Source organism: Salmo salar, chromosome ssa14, assembly GCF_905237065.1.
Source record: "Salmo salar chromosome ssa14, Ssal_v3.1, whole genome shotgun sequence".
Lineage (NCBI taxonomy): Eukaryota > Metazoa > Chordata > Actinopteri > Salmoniformes > Salmonidae > Salmo > Salmo salar.
The window spans coordinates 63265178-63285079 of NC_059455.1; the positions used below are offsets into that span (position 1 = coordinate 63265178).

A 19902-nucleotide genomic window follows, 5' to 3' on the forward strand; every position below is an offset into this window, starting at 1 on the left:
TGAATCTGTTTTTACCTCGGTGCGAATATTTGCCATTTTAGCAGTGACATGAATTCAAGAACAAGATGAAACCAGCTAAAACGAGTCACTTACGATTCCCAACATGGCAGTTTCTTGTCATTGTTGATAGCTATCTGCCCATCCAGAATCACAACTCACGGACTTCTGCCACGTTGAACCGTGTCCATCGTTTTCGTGACGTTGTCAGCTAACCCTGTAGGACATTACGCGAGAAGAACGAATAAGCCTCAGCCACTCACTCTCGCCTAAAAACAAAACCACTCTCTCGGCCTCTGTTGTCACCTCACAAAGTGTGTAGTTCATTTATATTTTTGGGGTAAAAATGTGAACAACAGTTATGGTATTTTGATGAACTGAGGATAATAATTACTTTAAAAAAATTATGCTCTTGGCACCCTTTATTTATTGCCCTATCCACGACGGATGGACACACTAATTTAAAGGACCACTATTTTATTCCACTGACCCGTCATAGCATGGGTGGAAAACAGTGTATTCAGACCTGTGTACCTATGGTTGAACATTGATTGGCATGTGCGTTGATAAAAACATGCGATTTAAACAGAAGCTACAAAATTAAGTAGTTCGAATAAAACCGTTGAAACGTAAACGTTCCCCTAGCCTATATGATGCAACTGACCACGAGGGTTGCAGGAAAGACTGCCGAATGCTTGTTACATCAAACTGAATGAGGCGAAAGTGAGGATTTGCAATGAGGAATGGATAAATTATACAAGGAACGTGCTCATTGTCTAAATACAGGCCCAACCTTTATTAAATGATCAGTATGATGAAAGGGCACAACCTGGTGCAACACCGTTAAAATTCAGTTGACATTGATGCTGCAACATAAAATGCATGTGCCATGTTACTCCAACCAACATTTCAAAAGTATTTTTGGCCTGCTATTGTCCAAACTTATTTTATATTGGGAATAATAGGGCACAAGGTAAGTGAGCATCTTTATTTTGATCTCAATATAATAGAAAACGAATGCTTTATTAGGCCTATGGTCTGAATAATTACCAAGAGCTTCGCTCTTTATTTGAGAACATAACCTACAATGTAACCATTTATGAACAATAATTGTTTCATTCTGCTTGTTCATGTTGACTGAATAACCCTGAGTCATGGGCCACTGTTACTATTCTCACACTGAGTCACGAGATTTCTGACAGCCATGTGACGTGATACCCAATACCGTTATTCAATCTCAGTCCCACTGCTTGAGAACAATATACGGGAGGCAATTTATGTATATATATATATATAAACCTAATTGTCGAACAGGCTACACATATTCTACAACGTCAACCATTTAAACAAATATTAGATGGAGGAATAGCTCAAACGAAAGAGCATACAAATGGATGTGCCTCAGTGTCGCGGACGGTGCCAGGCGCGTGATACATTGCTTTGGTACTGGGGCAGCGTTGCATCAGCATCCGTCATCAGCTGATCACTCTCAAGGTCTCCTTCGCAGAGCATCATGGGGAGGACACTGGAACCGCTGATTCTATCCGGGGACCGCAACATCCCCTACAACTAAACCAACGTTGGTTCACCATCAGCACCATAATAGGAGACCCACGCCAAAAAGAGGTCACGCAGAGAGCATCTCGTTTTTCATAGGTTGATGGGAACTGGACTAACTCCTCAAAGGGAAAGGTGCGGATTGTCGCGCATCCACTCCACAACACTGAGCTATATGAAACGAATAACAAAGACATTTGCAAGGGACTTTGATTTGATAGCATCCTAACGCATTGGTGCCAGTTGAATCGTGGAGGGCGGGAGAGGAATAGCACGACTATAGCACGACTGGTCACGGCAGGTGAATTGCGGTAAATTGCTTGATTTATACTATTATATGACATATCTAGGGCATTGCTGACAAACCGTCTGTATAAAATATTGATTAGTAGGTCAAGATTAGTGCCTTTATAGTAGCTTTTGGCAGTTTAAGAAGTGTGGGAATAACTCCATTTGACCGAAAGTCTACGTTTTGCATTTCATAGAAAAGTGATTTTTATAGCGAAGTATAAGTATATTGTTTTTGCTGCCATCGGATTCACTATTAGCTCAGTACGCACTGGACATAAAACAAATCAATTGAATAGAATCGTAAACAAATGAAGACATTGCAATCTATTAAGACGTTAGAAAGTAGGCTATCAGGATATAAAATGCTTAAACTTGTTATTTTAGGGCTACTTCAGTTCAATTCGTAAAAGCAGCAGGGCAACGTTTGTTTACAACTGTGGTCAGATTCAGCACCAAGGACAACGTCTTATCAGTTCCTTATTTGCAGGCTGCAGCTTTCCAGACTGTGCGTGCTTTTCCACCTGAAGATCTTTTCTCTTGTCCTGTTTGTCATCTTCTCATCAAGAGCTGCTATTTGTTAGTGAATATCTATCTATTCACTGAAGATGGTGGAGGAGGAGGTAAGTTCTGCTCCCTAATTGAATCCTGTAGACAGAGTAGTAATCTATGCTGCTGTTATTATATGCTGACCATGCACTACTCACACATACTATACTTTGACCATACAATGTGTGGCCCCTCAAAAGGTCCCTAAACCTTTGCATTCCTACAATCCATCAAATTATTTCCAATTCTGTTGCATGCAGTCAGAATGTCATATGACTGTTCAAAACCTACTTCATGGGGGTGGGCGTTGTACTGTATGACGCTGTATATCAGTGAGTCATGCTCCGGTTCTATGCTGAGCTTCCATGAGCCATACAGCACCTTCAGAAAGTACTCACACCCCTTGACTTTTTCCACACTTTGTTGTGCTACAGCCTAAATTTAAAATAGATTAAATTGAGATTTTTGTGTAACTGGCCTACACAAAATACACTATAATTTACAAATGAATAAAAAATGAAAAGCTGAAATGTCTTGAGTGAATAAGTATTCAACCCCTTTTTTTATGGCAAGCCTAAATAAGTTCAATGTGCTTAACTAGACACATAATAAGTTGCATGGACTCACTCTGTGTGCAATAAAAGTGTTTGACATGATTTTTGAATGACCGCCTCATCTCTGTACCCCACACATACAATTATCTGCAAGGTCCCTCAGTCGAGCAGTGCATTTCAAACACTGATTCAACCACAAAGACCAGGGAGGTTTTCCAATGCCTCGCAAAGAAGGGCACCTATTGGTAGATGGGTAAAATAAAAAGCAGACATTGAATATCCCAGAAAATTTGAAACATGCATCCTGTTTGCAATAAAGCACTAGTAAAACAACAACCAACTTGACAGAGCTTGAACAATTGGTAAATATTGTACAATCCAGGTGTGCAAAGCTCTTAGAGACGTACGCAGAAAGACTCCAAGCTGTAATCGCTGCCAAAGGTGATTCTAAAATGTATTGTGTCAGGAGTGTGAATACTTATGTGAATTAGATATTGGTGTTTTGTTTTCAAAACATTTGCACAAAGTTATAAAAACATGTTTTCACTTTGTCGTTATGGGGTATTGTGCGTAGATGGGTGAAGAAAAACAACTATTTAATCCATTTTGAATTCAGGCTGTAACAAAATGTGGAATAAGTCAAGGGGTATGAGTACTTTGTGAAGGCACTGTAGAAGTGGACAGTTAGGTTACTGTTCTATGAATAATAGGGTCCAGAATGAGCTTTTAGCTAATGACGTTTATCGTGCATTCAGCTATGGCATACACTTCTAATCATTCATCTCTGCTATTGACGTAATGAAATAACCCAAGGCCATTTAGAGCTCAACCTATGTTGTGGTATTGGATATATAGCCAAAGCTAATCAACTCATCAATACAATTTGGCCTCAGCGTCCTTCAGTACATGAATGGGTTTGATTGGTTCTCTTACAGTAGGTTAATGAGATAAGAGTGAACGGTTCAGTGAATGGCTCAGAAAGAATTAGGCCAGAATCATTGTCGTATAGAGAGAGAGAGAGAGAGTCTTTTCCCTCGCACAATGCATTGGTGCAAGGAGCAGCAATGCCATGTTTTATCGCTGTGTGTTTTGGTCTATTTTAGCGAGTGTCAATTCAACGGTCACCTTCAGGCAGTTGTTATGAAAATGAGGAAGAGACAGAAATACTCTTGGAGCGAGGGGGCTATAGAAGAAGTTGTGTGTCCTTCATTAGAAACAGGGAGGGGGAAAAAGAGGAGGAAATAGATGCAGTCTGGGATGGGGTTATGAAATAAGTAGTGTGTTACATCATTAGAAAAGAGAGGGTTGGGAACAAAAAGAGGAAAAGAGAGATGGAGCCCTGAGACAGAATCGGAGTGTACAGTTCACTTAGGTCAGATTAATAAGTTCCACTTCTGTGACTCTGAAAAGGACTACTACCCTGTTGAATTCTTATTTTTATCTGAGTGTTGCTCACTTTGCAAACAACTCCATTACTAGGCTACTAGCACAAAGTTACATTGTACACATACCTGAAGTATGACCGTGTGTAATTGTGAAATATTCTTTTTAATGAAGTACAGCATTTGGCCGGGCTGAAAAGGAAGACCTCTTTTAACACAGTCCTATTTTAAGTCTTATCCCAACTCTTTCAATATTGATACAATTATTGTACAAATCATGAGAATTTTACAAATTTTGAATGCATCTCAGGCTGCTTATTTCTACTGAGTCATTGTGACTTTACAGGCGGCGAAGGGGGGTAGAGAGAAGAGGGGGAGTGGTGGAAGGTGAACTTCAGGATATAAACAGAGTGAGAGGAGGGAGGGAAGAGAGAGAGAGAGGGATGGAGGGAGGGACTGGGTTTGGCGGAGGCCATAGTGTTTTGCTCGTTTGTTTACAGTGTGTTAAAATAGCACAGACTGTCACATTGTATGTTTTTGCAGACACATGCTTTGTCTTGTGACACATTCCTGCCTACTTCGGTTCCTATTTTTCATTGGGATTTCCGGATAGTTCCTCTATTGAATGGAGCCACCATCACTTTGGGAGACCTTCCCGTCCAAACACAGACCTACAAAACACAGAAAATATATGCCATCTAAATATGTTTGGAAATCTGTCATATGGTGGAAGAGAAAATGTAATTCAGTAGGAGAAGAGATGAAAGGGCAATGTTTATAATGGACCAGAATTGCATCATTCAACTATAGTTAGATGTAAGGTGATGTAAAGATCAATTAAATGATACTGATGCTAAGAACATTTTTGATCTTATATTTCATTGCATTCAAAATTTGGGGGCGTTATTAGCATTTCCTACACAAGTCCCTCACGTCTGTCATCTCTTCTTGCACAAACTGAGGCTCACATACGGACTCAACACCGCCTCAACCACGAGCTCTAAAAGGTGGACCAAAGGGCACCTAAGCCGCGAGGAAAGGTCAGTCCAGTATCATATAACCTCTAACAATATGCCTTCTCAGCAGTGTCTCTGCATAGTGTTCCGTATTACTGGATTCAGCAGAAAAGACTCAGAGCTTGATTTATGTGGCCTTCAACGAGTTTCATTTGAGAACTGGCTTCAGGGTCAATTAAGGATACAGTCAAATGTAAATAGCCTATATTTTGGTATCCAGCATATAGCCATATGTATATGCATGCAACTATAAAGTGGTCTGTTAATGTTATAATGCATCTAGCAGATCTCAGCATGTCTTTAAAGACTGATGAAATACCTTTTGTATGGAAATGTGCCCGAGTGACCGCTCTCCATGAAGGCCGAAACTCCTTAGACCCAAATAACTATAGACCTATATCAGTAACCTGTTCAATAGCAAAAGTCTGAGAAATTAATATATTCCCAAATGTATCAGTACCTAGATTAATTGAATTTCACACTTTGTCTTTAGACCTACCCATTCCACTACTACAGCATTAGTGAAACATACAAATTATATAAATTCTTAATCTGACCAAGGCAAACTAACTGGTGCCAACTTTATGATTTATCAAAAGCATTTGATTTAGTTGATCATCTTACTAGGAAAACTTAACATTGGTTTCACTAACAGATCACTAAACTGGTTCAATGCGTATCTCAGCAATAGAAAACAATGCGTTTTCATGGAAGGACACAAAACACCTTTTTGTACTCAGTATAGGTGTACTTCAAGGCTCAGCATTGTCCCCCTTTTCTCTGTATTCATAAATGAATTGCATCTAATTGTTTTGAATACATGTTCTCTTACACACTGATGATTAAGCGCTCTATACATCAGGTTCAAATATTTTGCGGATACAAGCAACTCTCCCAAGATGATTTTAACACTTAAAAATGATTTCTAGCAAATAATTTGGTGGTATATCAAACAAAGTCCCATATCATACTTTTTGGTACACGGCAAAGAATAAACTCCACAGCTAGCAATTTCAAAATTCATGCAAGTGATGGAACAACGCTTGAAGACGTTGATTGTTTAAAATATCTAGATTCTGAATGATCTTTTGGAAAGCATATTGATTATTTTTGAAAAAATTAACTATAATAAGCTTGGGTTACACTACAGATCAATTTTTTTTTTTTTTTTACTGTATCCATTAGAAAGACCTTAGGAAGCAGCAGATGGATAACTATCCTAGACTATGGGGGACATAATCTATCGAAACACAACCAAGACCTTACTTTGCAAATTAGAATTCATGTATAACAATCTTTGCAGATTCTTTCTTGGATGCTATTGGAAGACATCATTGCACAATGTATGGATCACTAAATTGGCTGTCACTCCGAAACAGAAGACAATTGCATTGGTACCGATTTCTTTTTAAATGTATCAAGTTAAATGTCCTTGTATATATATATATATATATATATATTAAGGAACACCTAACTTTACAAGACTCACACTACGCTTTTTGACAACAGCAGCAATTGCAAATTCCAAGGGTACATCGTGAGGTTAGAGTAAGATCTTTCAGATACAAAGACCCAACTGACTGACTGGAATCATTTACCTATAGAAATCAGGGCATTAAAATAACACAGTGAATTTAAGAAAGCCCTTTTTCAAATGTTATGAGCAAACTGTTTTGGGTTTTTAACTAATAGAAACATCACCATGTGAAGAAATTTGTAAATATGTACAGTACCATTCAAAAGTTTGGACACACCTACTCATTCCAGGGTTTTTCTTTATTTTACTATTTTCTACATTGTAGAATAATAGTTGTCACAGGCCGGCTCATAGCCTGTGGCACAAATGAGGACATCAACAACCGGTATAGGCCAATTCAAAAAGTTCTTTATTATCAAACAAAACTAACTATAAACAAATGAAAAGGAATGAGGTGTGGATATGTCATAATATAGGGTGTATGTAGGGTGCATGGATATGTGTGTGTAAACATGACTGAGTGGAAACTAAACAAACCAACAAAGGAACAAACAAAACCGGATCATACCTGGAGGAGCAGGGAGAGAGCGAGAGCAAGCCAAGCGAGCCAGAAGAGAGAAGTTAGTGGAGCAGTTGGTTAAATACCCTGAGCCCAGGTGGCTCCAATCACACCAGCTGCAATCACTAACGACCCTCCTCTGCCTGCAGGGGGAACCGCCCCTGCACTGCAGAGGAGGAGCCGTGACATAGTGAAGACATCAAAACTGTGAAATAGCACATGTGACCAAAAAAGTGTTAAACAAATCCAAATATATTTTATATTTGAGATTCTTCAAAGTAGCCACCCTTTGCCTTGATGACAGCTTTGCACACTCTTGGCATTCTCTCAACCAGCTTCATGAGGTAGTCACCTGGAATGCATTTCAATTCACAGGTGTGCCTTAATTTGTGGAATTTCTTTCCTTCTTAATGCGTTTAAGTCAATCAGTTGTGTTGTGACGAGGTATGGGTGGTATACAGAAGATAGCCCTATTTGGCAAAAGACCAAGTCCATATTATGGCAAGAACAGGTCAAATAAGAAAAGAGAAACAACAGTCCATCGTTACTTTATGACATGAAGGTCAGTCAATGTGTAAAATGTCAGTGAAGTCGCAAAACCATCAAGCGCTATGATGAAACTGGCTCTCATGAGGACCGCCACAGGATTGGAAGACCCAGTTACTTCTGCTGCAGAGTATAAGTTCATTAGAGTTACCAGTCTCAGAAATTGCAGCCCAAATAAATGCTTCACAGAGTTCAAGTCAAAGACACATCTCAACATCAACTGTTCAGAGGAGACTACGAGAATCAGGCCTTCATGGTCTAATTGCTGCAAATAAACCACTACTAAAGGACACCAATAATAAGAAGAGACTTGCTTGGGCCAAGAAACATGAGCAATGGACATTAGACTGGTGGAAATCTGTCCTTGGGCTGATGAGTTCAAATTTTTTATTTTTGGTTCCAACCGCTGTGTCTTTGTGAGACGCAGAGTAGGTGAACGGGTGATCTCTGCATGTGTGCGCACAGTGAAGCATGGAGGTAGAGGTGTGATGGTGTGGGGGTGCTTTGCTGGTGACACTGTCTGTGATTTATTTAGAATTCAAGGCACACTTAACTAGCACGGCTACCACAGAATTCTGCAGCGATACGCCATCCCATCTGGTTTGCGCTTAGTGGGACAATCATTTGTTTTTCAAGAGGACAATGACCCAACATACCTCCAGGCTGTGTAAAATCTATTTGACCAAGAAGGAGGGTGATGGAGGGCTGCATCAGATGACCTGTCCTCCACAATCACCCAACCTCAACCCAATTGAGATGGTTTGGGATGAGTTGGACGGCAGAGTGAAGGAAAAGGAGCCAACAAGTGCTCAGCATATGTGGGAACTCCTTCAAGACTGTTGGAAAAGCATTCCAGATGAATCTGTTTGAGAGAATGCCAAGATTGTGCAAAGCTATCATCAAGGCAAAGGGTGGCTACTTTGAATATTCTCAAATATAAAATATGTTTTTGATTACTACATGATGTGTTATTTCATAGTTTTGATGTCTTCACTATTATTCTACAATGTAGAAAATATAAAAAATAAAGAAAAACCCTGGAATGAGAAGGTGTGTCCAAACTTTTGACTGGGACTGTTTAAGAGGTTAATTTGATTTAATGCTGGCCAACACTGATTATTGTTGCGTTAACTCTACACTGGCGCCAGTTTCTTTTGCCAAGTCCACATTTTGCACAGGACTGACAAAAGCCCCATTGATGGAGGAGGGTAAAATCCTTGGCATTGGCAACAGTCGCGCAGTCCCATCCAACCTATAAGATCACAACTAAGCACATTTCATAACCCCAAACAAGGGCACTCCACTCTTTGTGGCTCGATGGTGCTAAACATAGGCCTTTCCTTCAAGCCTGACCCTAATTATCCTTCTTATGGTACCACAAAAATAGACCTAACAGCTTTGGGATCTTTTTGGAACACCATATAAGTGTTATGCTGCCATCTGAACATTTCTCTGGAGGCACCAGTTGAGGGGGAGCGCGGTTCTACCTCTGTCTGTCTGTATGACTCATCCTCCTTCTACCGTGTTTGTTTAACCATTTTTTGGTTCCTACATGATTCCATATGCATATCCATTAAACCCCTACAACTCATCCAGAACGCCGCAGCCCGTCTGGTGTTCAACCTTCCCAAGTTCTCTCACGTCACCCCGCTCCTCCGCTCTCTCCACTGGCTTCCAGTTGAAGCTCGCATCCGCTACAAGACCATGGTGATTGCCTACGGAGCTGTGAAGGGAACGGCACCTCCATACCTTCAGGCTCTGATCAGGCCCTACACCCAAACAAGGGCACTGCGTTCATCCACCACTGGCCTGCTGGCCCCCCTACCTCTGAGGAAGCACAGTTCCCGCTCAGCCCAGTCAAAACTGTTCGCTGCTCTGGCACCCCAATGGTGGAACAAGCTCCCTCACAACGCCAGGACAGCGGAGTCAATCACCACCTTCCGGAGACACCTGAAACCCCACCTCTTTAAGGAATACCTAGGATAGGATAAAGTAATCCTTCTAACCCCCCCCCTTAAAAGATTTAGATGCACTATTGTAAAGTGGTTGTTCCACTGGATATCATAAGGTGAATGCACCATTTTGTAAGTCGCTCTGGATAAGAGCGTCTGCTAAATGACTTAAATGTAAATGTAAATGTAATATGCGTTATTTCATAGTTTTGATGTCTTCACTATTATTTTACAATGTATAAAATTGTAAAAATAAAGAAAACCCTTGAATTAGATGTGTCCAAACTTTTGACTGGGACTGTATGTATGTGCAGTATATATTATAGGTACTGAATTGTATTCGTTGTATTAGTAGTTGTAGCAGTAGTCTTTATTAGTTGTAAGCCTATTAGTAGTTGTATTTTGTTTTTTATGCTGTTAATGTACGTTTTAGTTTTGTATTATTATTTCATTGCTATTAGACAGTAGTTGCCATATTATTCTGTCTACTATGAATTGTTTATTTATTTTAAAAAAAAAATGTGGGGGGGGGGACACTTGAAAACAAGATGGTGCATCTTAAGCTTGGGGGGGGACAAAAATGTAATTTCAATTTCCCCTGCATAAATAAATCCCTAATAACACACACTCTCCCCATTCTGTCTCTAGCAGAAAAAGCAGGTGACAGGATACCTCCTGTTCTCCCTGGCCACTGCAGTCATTGGCTCGCTGCAGTTTGGCTACAACACAGGGGTCATTAATGCACCGGAGCAGGTTTGTAGGCTTATTTTGTGTTTTCTTATAACAGTGAACGCATGTGTGGGATTTGGTTTTGTTAAACTTTACATTGTTTAAACACTTTCCATTATGCTTGTGGATATTGTACTACTGATTTGTATTTCACAGTGCTTCATCAAGTGTTAAATCAAGAGATTGTATCTTGGTAATGCTTTATCTCTGATCTTTCTCTCTCTCCCTCCCTCTTATTTGATTTCTTCTCTATCTCTTTCTGTCTCTTTCTGTCTCTTTCTGTCTCTTTCTGTCTCTCTCTCTCTCTCTCTCTCTCTCCCTCTCTCTTTCTGTTCAGAAACTGCGGGCCTTCTTCAATAACACATGGATGGAGAGGTATGCCGAGCCCATCAAACCAGGAACGTGCACCATTGTGTGGAGCTTGTCGGTGGCCATCTTTAGTGTGGGCGGCATGGTGGGCTCCTTCAGCGTCGGCGTGATGGCAGACAGATTTGGGAGGTGAGTGGTGACCCAGTATTCACCTGTTTCACCCCGATGCCAGTTTTCACTAACTATCAATCGTTTTCTAATGTTCACGTTTTGGAACAGGTTAGGAAGTGAAGTTTTCAATGCAAAAATAAAAAGGTTTGACATGTAAATTAAAAAATGTTTGCCTACGGAGCTGTGAAGGGAACGGCACCTCCATACCTTCAGGCTCTGATCAGGCCCTACACCCAAACAAGGGCACTGCGTTCATCCACCTCTGGCCTGCTGGCCCCCCTACCTCTGAGGAAGCACAGTTCCCGCTCAGCCCAGTCAAAACTGTTCGCTGCTCTGGCACCCCAATGGTGGAACAAGCTCCCTCACGACGCCAGGACAGCGGACTCAATCACCACCTTCCGGAGACACCTGAAACCCCACCTCTTTAAGGAATACCTAGGATAGGATAAAGTAATCCTTCTAACCCCCCCCTTAAAAGATTTAGATGCACTATTGTAAAGTGGTTGTTCCACTGGATATCATAAGGTGAATGCACCAATTTGTAAGTCGCTCTGGATAAGAGCGTCTGCTAAATGACTTAAATGTAAATGTAAAATGTAAAAACCACTGCACCTTCACACTGTAACAATATTATTTGAGCCAGCATACTTAGAATAACATTTCTAGCCCATTGTCAGTCATCTGCCCTGATGAGAAAAAAAACAACCATTTATTAGCTACCCACACGTATTGTCTATGGCAGAACAATCAGCTGTGAATAAGGTTTATTGAGCGGAGCGGCAGGTAGCCTAGTGGTTAGAGCATTGGACTTTTAACTGAAAGGTTGCAAGATTGAATCCCTGAGCTGACAAGGTAAAAATCTGTTATTCTGCCCCTGAACAAGGCAGTTAACCCACTGTTCCTAGGCCGTCATTGAAAATAAGAATTTGTTCTTAACTGACTTGCCTAGTTAAATGAAGGTCCAACATTTAATTTCCTTCCCCGTAGCTCAGTTGGTAGAGCATGGTGTTTGCAACGCCAGGGTTGTGGGTTCGATTCCCACGGGGGGGCCAAGTACAAAACAAAAAAAAATTTATGAAATGAAATGTCTGCATTCACGACTGTAAGTCGCTCTGGATAAGAGTGTCTGCTAAATGACTAAAATGTAAATGTTTGGAATTTTTATCCTTAGGAGTGAATTTGGTCACTCTTCAGTTCTGGTTCTCTGCCTTTCCTTGGTCTGTTTCTGCCTCTGCTATGCTGCAGGGACCAATGAGGCTCTAAGGAATCAGTGGAGAGTGGTTAGAACGGTTGCTCTGTTTCCTCCTCCCTCTACGTCTCACTCTCCCTCCCTCTTAACCTTTCTCTGTCTATCTCTTACTCTGTGCAACACTTTGTCTCTAAAGCCTTCAATCTGTGTGTGTGTGTGTCTCGGTGTATTGGGATAAAGGAAATTGTCCATGTTCCTGGTCAACATCCTGGCTGTGATCGGAGGCCTCCTCATGGGTTTCTCCACCATTTGCTCCTCCTATGAGATGGTCATCGCTGGACGCCTCGTCATTGGCCTCTTCTGTGGCCTCTTTACCGGCCTTACGCCCATGTATGTGGGGGAGCTGTCCCCCACCCCTCTCCGGGGCGCCTTCGGCACCTTGCACCAGCTGGGCGTAGTGATTGGCATCCTGGTGGCTCAGGTCGGTCCTCGACGGCAGCCATCTTGATTTTCTGTCCTTTAACATAGGAATAGTCTTAACACGTACGTTATCATACCATGTCTTTGCTTATGCTACTGGGAATAAAGTCCCCATATAAGAATATTCTGTTTAATGTCTGGGAGTATTATTTTATGCAGTGATGTAGTTAAAAAAAAAATTGGTGGGTCAACAACCATGATTGCCGTTCGCGGAGAATAAAGTTACGCTCCCTATACTTTCAATGCATTTTCCTGCAAAAGGCGGGTAAATGCTTGTGTAAAATAAAAAAGCTGCCTATATGGCGTTTACTTCCGTTTACCCTCCACTACACTGATATGATTAAGTCATAACCGGCAGACATTCTGATTTACTTATCTCTTAACATTGGAGTAATATCTTTTTCTAATTATTTTCTCATTATTCAAATTATTTAATGAGTATTAAATTAGTTTTTAATGAGCGACTACATCTTGCTCTAGGAATACAATTAGTAATATTCCTCCCCTTCATTTTCACCCACACGCTGTCATGAAACCTTCTCCATTTGAATCCTTTTATAGAACTGCCACTTCCATTCCATGCCATCAATGGATTGGTGTATTGTTGAATCCTATCTACCATAGTGTATATTCATCCCATCAGTGCTTCCAATCCCATCAATGTACAGCATATTCCATTCATGTTTGCATGTAAGCTGTGAATGAAACATTACTGGTAGTAAAGTTAATCCTACCTAAACCTCTCTGTGTTGTAGATCTTTGGCTTGGAGTCTCTGCTGGGGTCGGACAAGCTGTGGCCTCTGCTGCTGGCTCTGACTGTCATCCCGGCCGTGCTGCAGTGTATCCTGCTGCCCTTCTGTCCCGAGAGCCCCCGCTTCCTCCTCATCAACCAGAACAAGGAAGAGCAGGCCCGCAAAGGTGGGTGCTCCAAACCATAGAAACCATCAAATTGTTGGGGTTTCAGGTGCTTTGCACATTCTAGTAATTCTATTTCTATGCTCCAAATGCAGTCATTTACTCTGGTTCATCAGGAACTCTGATTTGTCAGGAAGATAAATGGAAAGACTTCATTTCACACTCCTATTTTAGCTTGTATGTACCTGGTATTGTATCTATTTGCGGAGAAATTCTGAAGTAAAATTGTGTAATTTGGTGAGTGGTACTTAGACGCAAGTACCAACATGCAGGTGTATGTGACAATAAACCATACACTCAGTGGCCACTTCATTAGGTACCCGCGCACGTTAGGGTCCTTGATACCAATTGAGCAACGTTTCCATGCCCCAAAGAGGCTGTTCTGGAGGCAAAGGGGGGTCCGACCTGGTACTAGATGGGTGTACCTAATAATTAATTAAGTTAGAGCCCTCAATGTACATTAAATACCATTGAATGGTGTGAATTGTGCATGCCAAACATAGGCCTGTGGCGTTGTTGCCCTTCCTCTGACTGGGCATTTGATTAATGCATACACTGACAGGCCAAGACAAATCAGGTGAGACGGACGCTTGTTGAGTCTAGAAAAGAGTCCTAGGTCAACAGCAGGTTTTGGCATCGGTCCCTACTTTAGTTCACACCATGGGGGTCACCTGAGTTCATGTCTTAGTCTCCTTCACACAGTTTTTTTCAAACAGACTGCTTTTGTGAATTAAAAAAATTAAAAAGGAAAAAAACATGATGTGATTGATAACGTTATGTAAGAACTGGCACGACCATGGACAGCTACTGAAAAAACAACTACAACGCAGGCAGGTTTTAATGTTGGTGCTACGATCGCTAGTCTGCTTGACAATATACTCAAGTAATGTTTTAAAGGTCCAATGCAGGCACTTAATAGAAAAAACTATTTGTCTCCCCAATTGGTAGTTACAGTCTTGTCCCATCGCTGCAACTCCCGTACGGATTCGGAAGAGGAAAAGGTCGAGAGCCATGCCTCCGAAACACAATCCCGCCAAGCCACACTGCTCGCTTAACCTGGAAGCCAGCCGCACCAATGTGTAAAAGGAAACACCCTACAGCTGGCGACCGAAGCCAGCGTGCGTGCGCCCAGCCACCACAAGGAGTCGCTAGAGCGCGACGGGACAAGGACATCCCAGCCGGCCAAATCCTCCGCTCAACCGGACGACGCTGGGCCAATTGTACTGTACGCCGCACTACTCGGGAGGCCCCCAATGCAGCCATTTTATATCAATATCAAATAATTTCTGAGTAACCATTAAGTACCTTACTGTGATTGTTTTAAATTAAAATGGTCAAAAAGAATCAAAAATAGCTTCTTAGCAAACAGCAATTTCTCAGCAATCATTTTCTTACGAATGTCTGGGAGTGGTCTGAGTGGGGAGGGGAAACTTAAAACTAGCTTCTATTGGCATAGAGGTTTGGACCTCTCTTTCTTATTGGTCTATTAACTAATTGACCGCATGGTGATGTCGACAGGCAGACCAAAACTCAATCCCACCCAAACAGCCTGAAATTCCAGACGTTTTTTTCTAACAGCTCTTACACTAAAAGGGCATTGCACATTATAGTGTGGAAGTATATATAAAACACAGAAAAATCACATTTTTGACTGCACTGGGCCTTTATAAATGTTTTACGCACCTAACATATTTCAATATTTTCTTGGAACATATTGTCATTGGTTGACTTTCTACTTACCTAATTATTTCACAAATACATTCTCTCCTTTTACAACTTGTAAGTCCTTTACTCTCCATTGTAGTGTCACTTATCTGTAGCCTCTCACTCCACCATTTTCTCCCCCCAGCCCTGGTGCGTCTGCGTGGCACAGAGGATGTGAGTAAAGACATGCAGGAGATGAAGGAGGAGAGTTCCAAGATGGCCATGGAGAAGAAAGTGACCATCCTCGAGCTGTTCCGCACCGCAGCCTATCGGCAGCCGCTCCTCATTGCCGTCATGCTCCACCTCTCCCAGCAGCTCTCCGGAATCAATGCTGTGAGTGAACTATGACTCCCAGGGGGCCACAGTACGAACACATTCTAATTCGTTTAAGTGTCACCAAGGATATCTCAGAGGACAGCCTAACAATACAGGGTCGTATTCACTAGGCACGAAACAACGAAAAAAGGCAGAGACAGAGACTATGTGCTACGGTGTGCCCTTATGAAGATGACCCGGCCTTCATACAGAGAGAAACTGCAGCTGCCTATGCATAGTTGAATGGCAGGTGCATTCAACCTGCCTTATATTCTCAATGATTGCATGTTTGGGAGATTTGTTTGTATTATTCGATGGATTAAACTTGATTTAACGGGCGTACGGGAACTCCATAGTGTAACAGTGGGATAAAAAGACAATTTTGATAAGATGTGGCTACCTATTCATAGATCATGGCTTTGCCGCAGATCAAGAACATAATCCTATTGTCTCCCTCCCCCAACCCTGTTCAGGTGTTCTACTATTCAACTGGTATCTTTGAGTCAGCCGGTGTCACCCAACCCATTTACGCCACTATTGGAGCAGGAGCTGTTAACACTGTCTTTACAGTGGTATCTGTAAGTATAACATGCTGCGTGTATTACAGTAGTGTTTATTGAGTTTTTATGTGTATGTAATGTATGTTTACTGTAGGGTAACTTCTTTCTCTGTCTTTGTCAGCTCTTCCTGGTCGAGAGGGTGGGACGAAGGACTTTGCATCTCGTCGGATTGGCCGGAATGGCCGTCAGTGCCCTGCTCATGACTATTGCCCTCCTGTTGGTGGGTGTCAGTTTCTATTGGTTGTCACTCAACATAACAGATATGTCATTAATTACAGTAATTCAGTTTCATTGCTATTATTGATGGTAATCTCCATCTCCTTTCTCTCTATCTCTATCCCCCTCCCTCCCTCCCTCCCTCTCTCTCTCTCTCTCTCTCTCTCTCTCTCTCTCTCTCTCTCTCTCTCTCTCTCTCTCTCTCTCTCTCTCTCTCTCTCTCTCTCTCTCTCTCTCTCTCTGAGTAGAAGGGCTACTCGTCTCTGAGCTACCTGAGCATCGGGGCAGTGTTTCTGTTCGTGGCCATGTTTGAGATGGGGCCTGGTCCTATCCCATGGTTCATAGTGGCAGAGCTCTTCTCCCAGGGTCCGCGGCCGGCCGCCATAGCCGTGGCCGGCTGCTGCAACTGGACCGCCAACTTCCTGGTGGGAGTCAGCTTCCCCAAACTGGAGGTGTGAGAGGTTTCTCTAGGTTTCCCATTAGGGGCGAATCCTAACTTCCACTTCAGTAAAAATTTCACATAGTCATACAGTGACTCATTAGAATAATTACTGACTTCCACTCTTTTTCTCTCTCTTTGTTTGTAATTCTGTAGGAGCTGTGTGGGCCTTACGTCTTTATCATCTTCATGATCTTACTCATCTTCTTCTTCATCTTCACCTTCATCAAAGTCCCAGAAACCAAGGGCAAGACCTTTGACGAGATCGCCCGCGAGTTTGGCGGAGCCCCCCCGCCCCACACCACCTCTGTGGAAGCTCCTCCCACTAGTAGCAGCGTAACACTTCCTGCCTCGCCCATCAAGGAGAAGGTACCATTGGTGGGGGCGGCAGCAGCAGAGGATAAGTCCATCTCAACTGTACAGGCGAGCTTGTAGAACCCTGTGTCAGGTCGAGGGTTAAATGTCAGGTGTTGGGGGTCAGCAGGTTCAAAAACAGATTCAAGCTTAATTCTTTGGGTGTTCAGGTACATGGGGACGAGTGATTGAGGTGACGGGAAATACTTTTCGTGTACATGGAAAGCCACAACGCACACATATTTTGGTGGAATACGGTAGCTAGGATTGCTTTCTTTCATGTGTAATATCTTTTTGGAAGTGTTCTCAACTTATAGGTCAAAATTAGGATTTCATTTTTTTGCCTTCTTTTACTGAGTGCATCATAATTTGAAGAGCAAAGTGGGCCTAGTCAAAACAAACAACCCCAGTAGTGTTTCTGGTTAATAGTCGTTTTAACAGTGAAACTGTAGATTAGGGTCAATTGCATTGGTTTGCTTTCTTGGTTTAGAAATAGCTTTTTTAAATAACCCAATAATCCCAGAATGATCATACTTGGCATTTTTTTTCCAACAGATGTATTCGTGATCAAAATGATGTGCTTTTACCCTATTCAATGTAAGAATCTACTGATAAAGAATCACATTTGGATGGTTGATGAAGTAAGATGGTTGTTGTTTTCAATGAGAGAGTACATCTTTCACTTTAACTTAAGATGCACCGTATTAACCAAATAGAAATCAATTAAAACTCCACAATAGCTAATATACTCTTTAAAAAGCGCTTTAAGGCAAATTAATCAACAGAAGGAATAATTTGATAAATATTTACCTGAGGGAGTGCTTTTACAGCTAGCCTAGTAGAAAAATACTTTAGGATAGCGTAGAATTGCATTTAACTATATTGACTAAGGGGACTGCAATAGAGGTTTCAAATTAAAAAGGATGAAACTTTATATAAAGGATGGGTAACGTTAATATTGATAGTTATTTTGGATATTAGATTATAATAGATTATGATATGAGTTGTGATGTTATGAACTTGGATTCGATTAGAATCAACCACAGAGAGCAAAGGACTCCAGCGATTTTCTCTGTGGTATTGAGTGCAATTTTGAATTATTCTGCAGTGGGAGCATTCATAAAAATAAAAAAAATGAATATAATTGTGACGGTTGTCTATTCAATGTGGATTTGAAATACCAAAATGGGAGTTTAGTTGTGACCAAATGTGAGGATTTGTGCAATATTGCTTTTTAAATACTCTACTTTGTGACCATTTCTGATGATTACCATGTGGAACATTTTTTAAAATAGTAATTTATTTAAAGATTTCATTGTAGATAAATGTTTATTTTTTGTAGTTGTGTAAATTATATGTAGTAATTTTGCTCCAAGCACTTTCACTATTTATTTTGCTTAGAAAGATGACAGGGTCATGGCTTTGTTCTGTATTAATATAATATATTGTGGATATATGTATGTGTTGCACTGGGAAAATACATTCCTTTGATGGTGGTGTTCAGTATTTGACCTCTACTCTTAGGAAAAAAACGTTATTCAATGGCTGCACTCCCTCACTACTGTTAACAAGACTGCAATACTGTACTAACTGAACCATACCCAGCTACCATATGCAAATTCACTTACTGTACACATTTATGAGTGTATTTATTTGTAAATATGTATTTTCAAAAATAATATTTATATGTTGAATGTGTGCTTGTTCTGACTTATGGGGTGCCCATCGTCCAATGAGTGAACAACTATTTAGATTGTTTCCTAGTAATATGCTGAAGCATTGAGACACATTGCTCTATTAACTTTGTGGTTAAAGTATTATTTTTGTCAAAATATACACTGGAAATAAAAACCAGTTCCCTTACCACTGCTCCACAACACTGCTTCCCTCACCCTCCCCCTCTTACACTTTCCACTTGCCATCTACTTGCTTAGTATGCACCTTATGGTGTCCTCAGTGTGTGTCTAAAAAAAAGTGTATTTTTGTTGTTGTTGATGATTGAATCCTATATTGTCACAGAGATCTATTCCAATTGACTTCAGAAAACCATGTTGTTTTGAAATGGGGTTTTACCCATGCTGTTGGTATTGCTATTATGTCGATTTTTTTCCTGGCCTGTGTTTCATGGCCTTCCGTTTGCTTTGAGTGATCGTGTTTATGAGTTCCATGTTTCTGCGGCTTATTTGCGCCTCTTCTTCAGCACCTTTCAGCTAATGTGTACCGTATGTGTCTGTGAACACATTCTTCCTGCTTCCAAAGTCTTGTACTCTAATTCTCCACTAGGCACCAAACAAGGGGCATTTAAGCAACGTCTATAGTCTCTGCCATAAACAATTGAAATGAAAATGTATGAAATAACCAATGTTGGTATTGAATTAAAAAATATGGTCTAATTAATATTTCAAGATCGTGTAAAGTGCAGAAAAGAACACTTTTGAATCCATTTGATAATTGTCCTCTATTGGGAAAATGTATCACACAAACAGTATAAATCTGGCTATGCAATGGCTTTTGAGACAATGAAACATTACAACAAACTAACAGCAATAATGCATCCTCATATGTTACATGTATTCGTTTCACTTATATATGAATACAATGTTAAATAAAATATCCCACATCCAACAAACACACAGACTTCATA

At 41.0% G+C, this 19902-nt stretch overlaps 1 protein-coding gene across 3 annotated transcripts; it reads left to right on the forward strand.

The window, feature by feature from the left end:
- The first annotated feature begins 1024 nt into the window (after positions 1–1024).
- On the forward strand, positions 1025–19887 carry LOC106569997 (solute carrier family 2, facilitated glucose transporter member 1). 3 transcript variants are annotated; one of them, XM_014141832.2, is made up of 11 exons: positions 1025–1865; positions 2333–2465; positions 10529–10630; positions 10944–11104; positions 12516–12756; positions 13511–13673; positions 15520–15707; positions 16163–16267; positions 16371–16469; positions 16714–16917; positions 17061–19887. In XM_014141832.2, the coding sequence occupies exons 2-11, from the start codon at positions 2451–2453 to the stop codon at positions 17337–17339; spliced, it is 1557 nt and encodes a 518-aa protein (XP_013997307.1). In that variant the 5' UTR covers positions 1025–1865; positions 2333–2450; the 3' UTR covers positions 17340–19887. The 3 variants fall into 3 exon arrangements, with proteins under 3 accessions (XP_013997307.1, XP_013997305.1, XP_013997304.1); XM_014141830.2 differs by having other exon boundaries at positions 1054–1855; positions 10526–10630; XM_014141829.2 differs by having other exon boundaries at positions 1055–1865; positions 10526–10630.
- Positions 19888–19902: the final 15 nt, after the last annotated feature.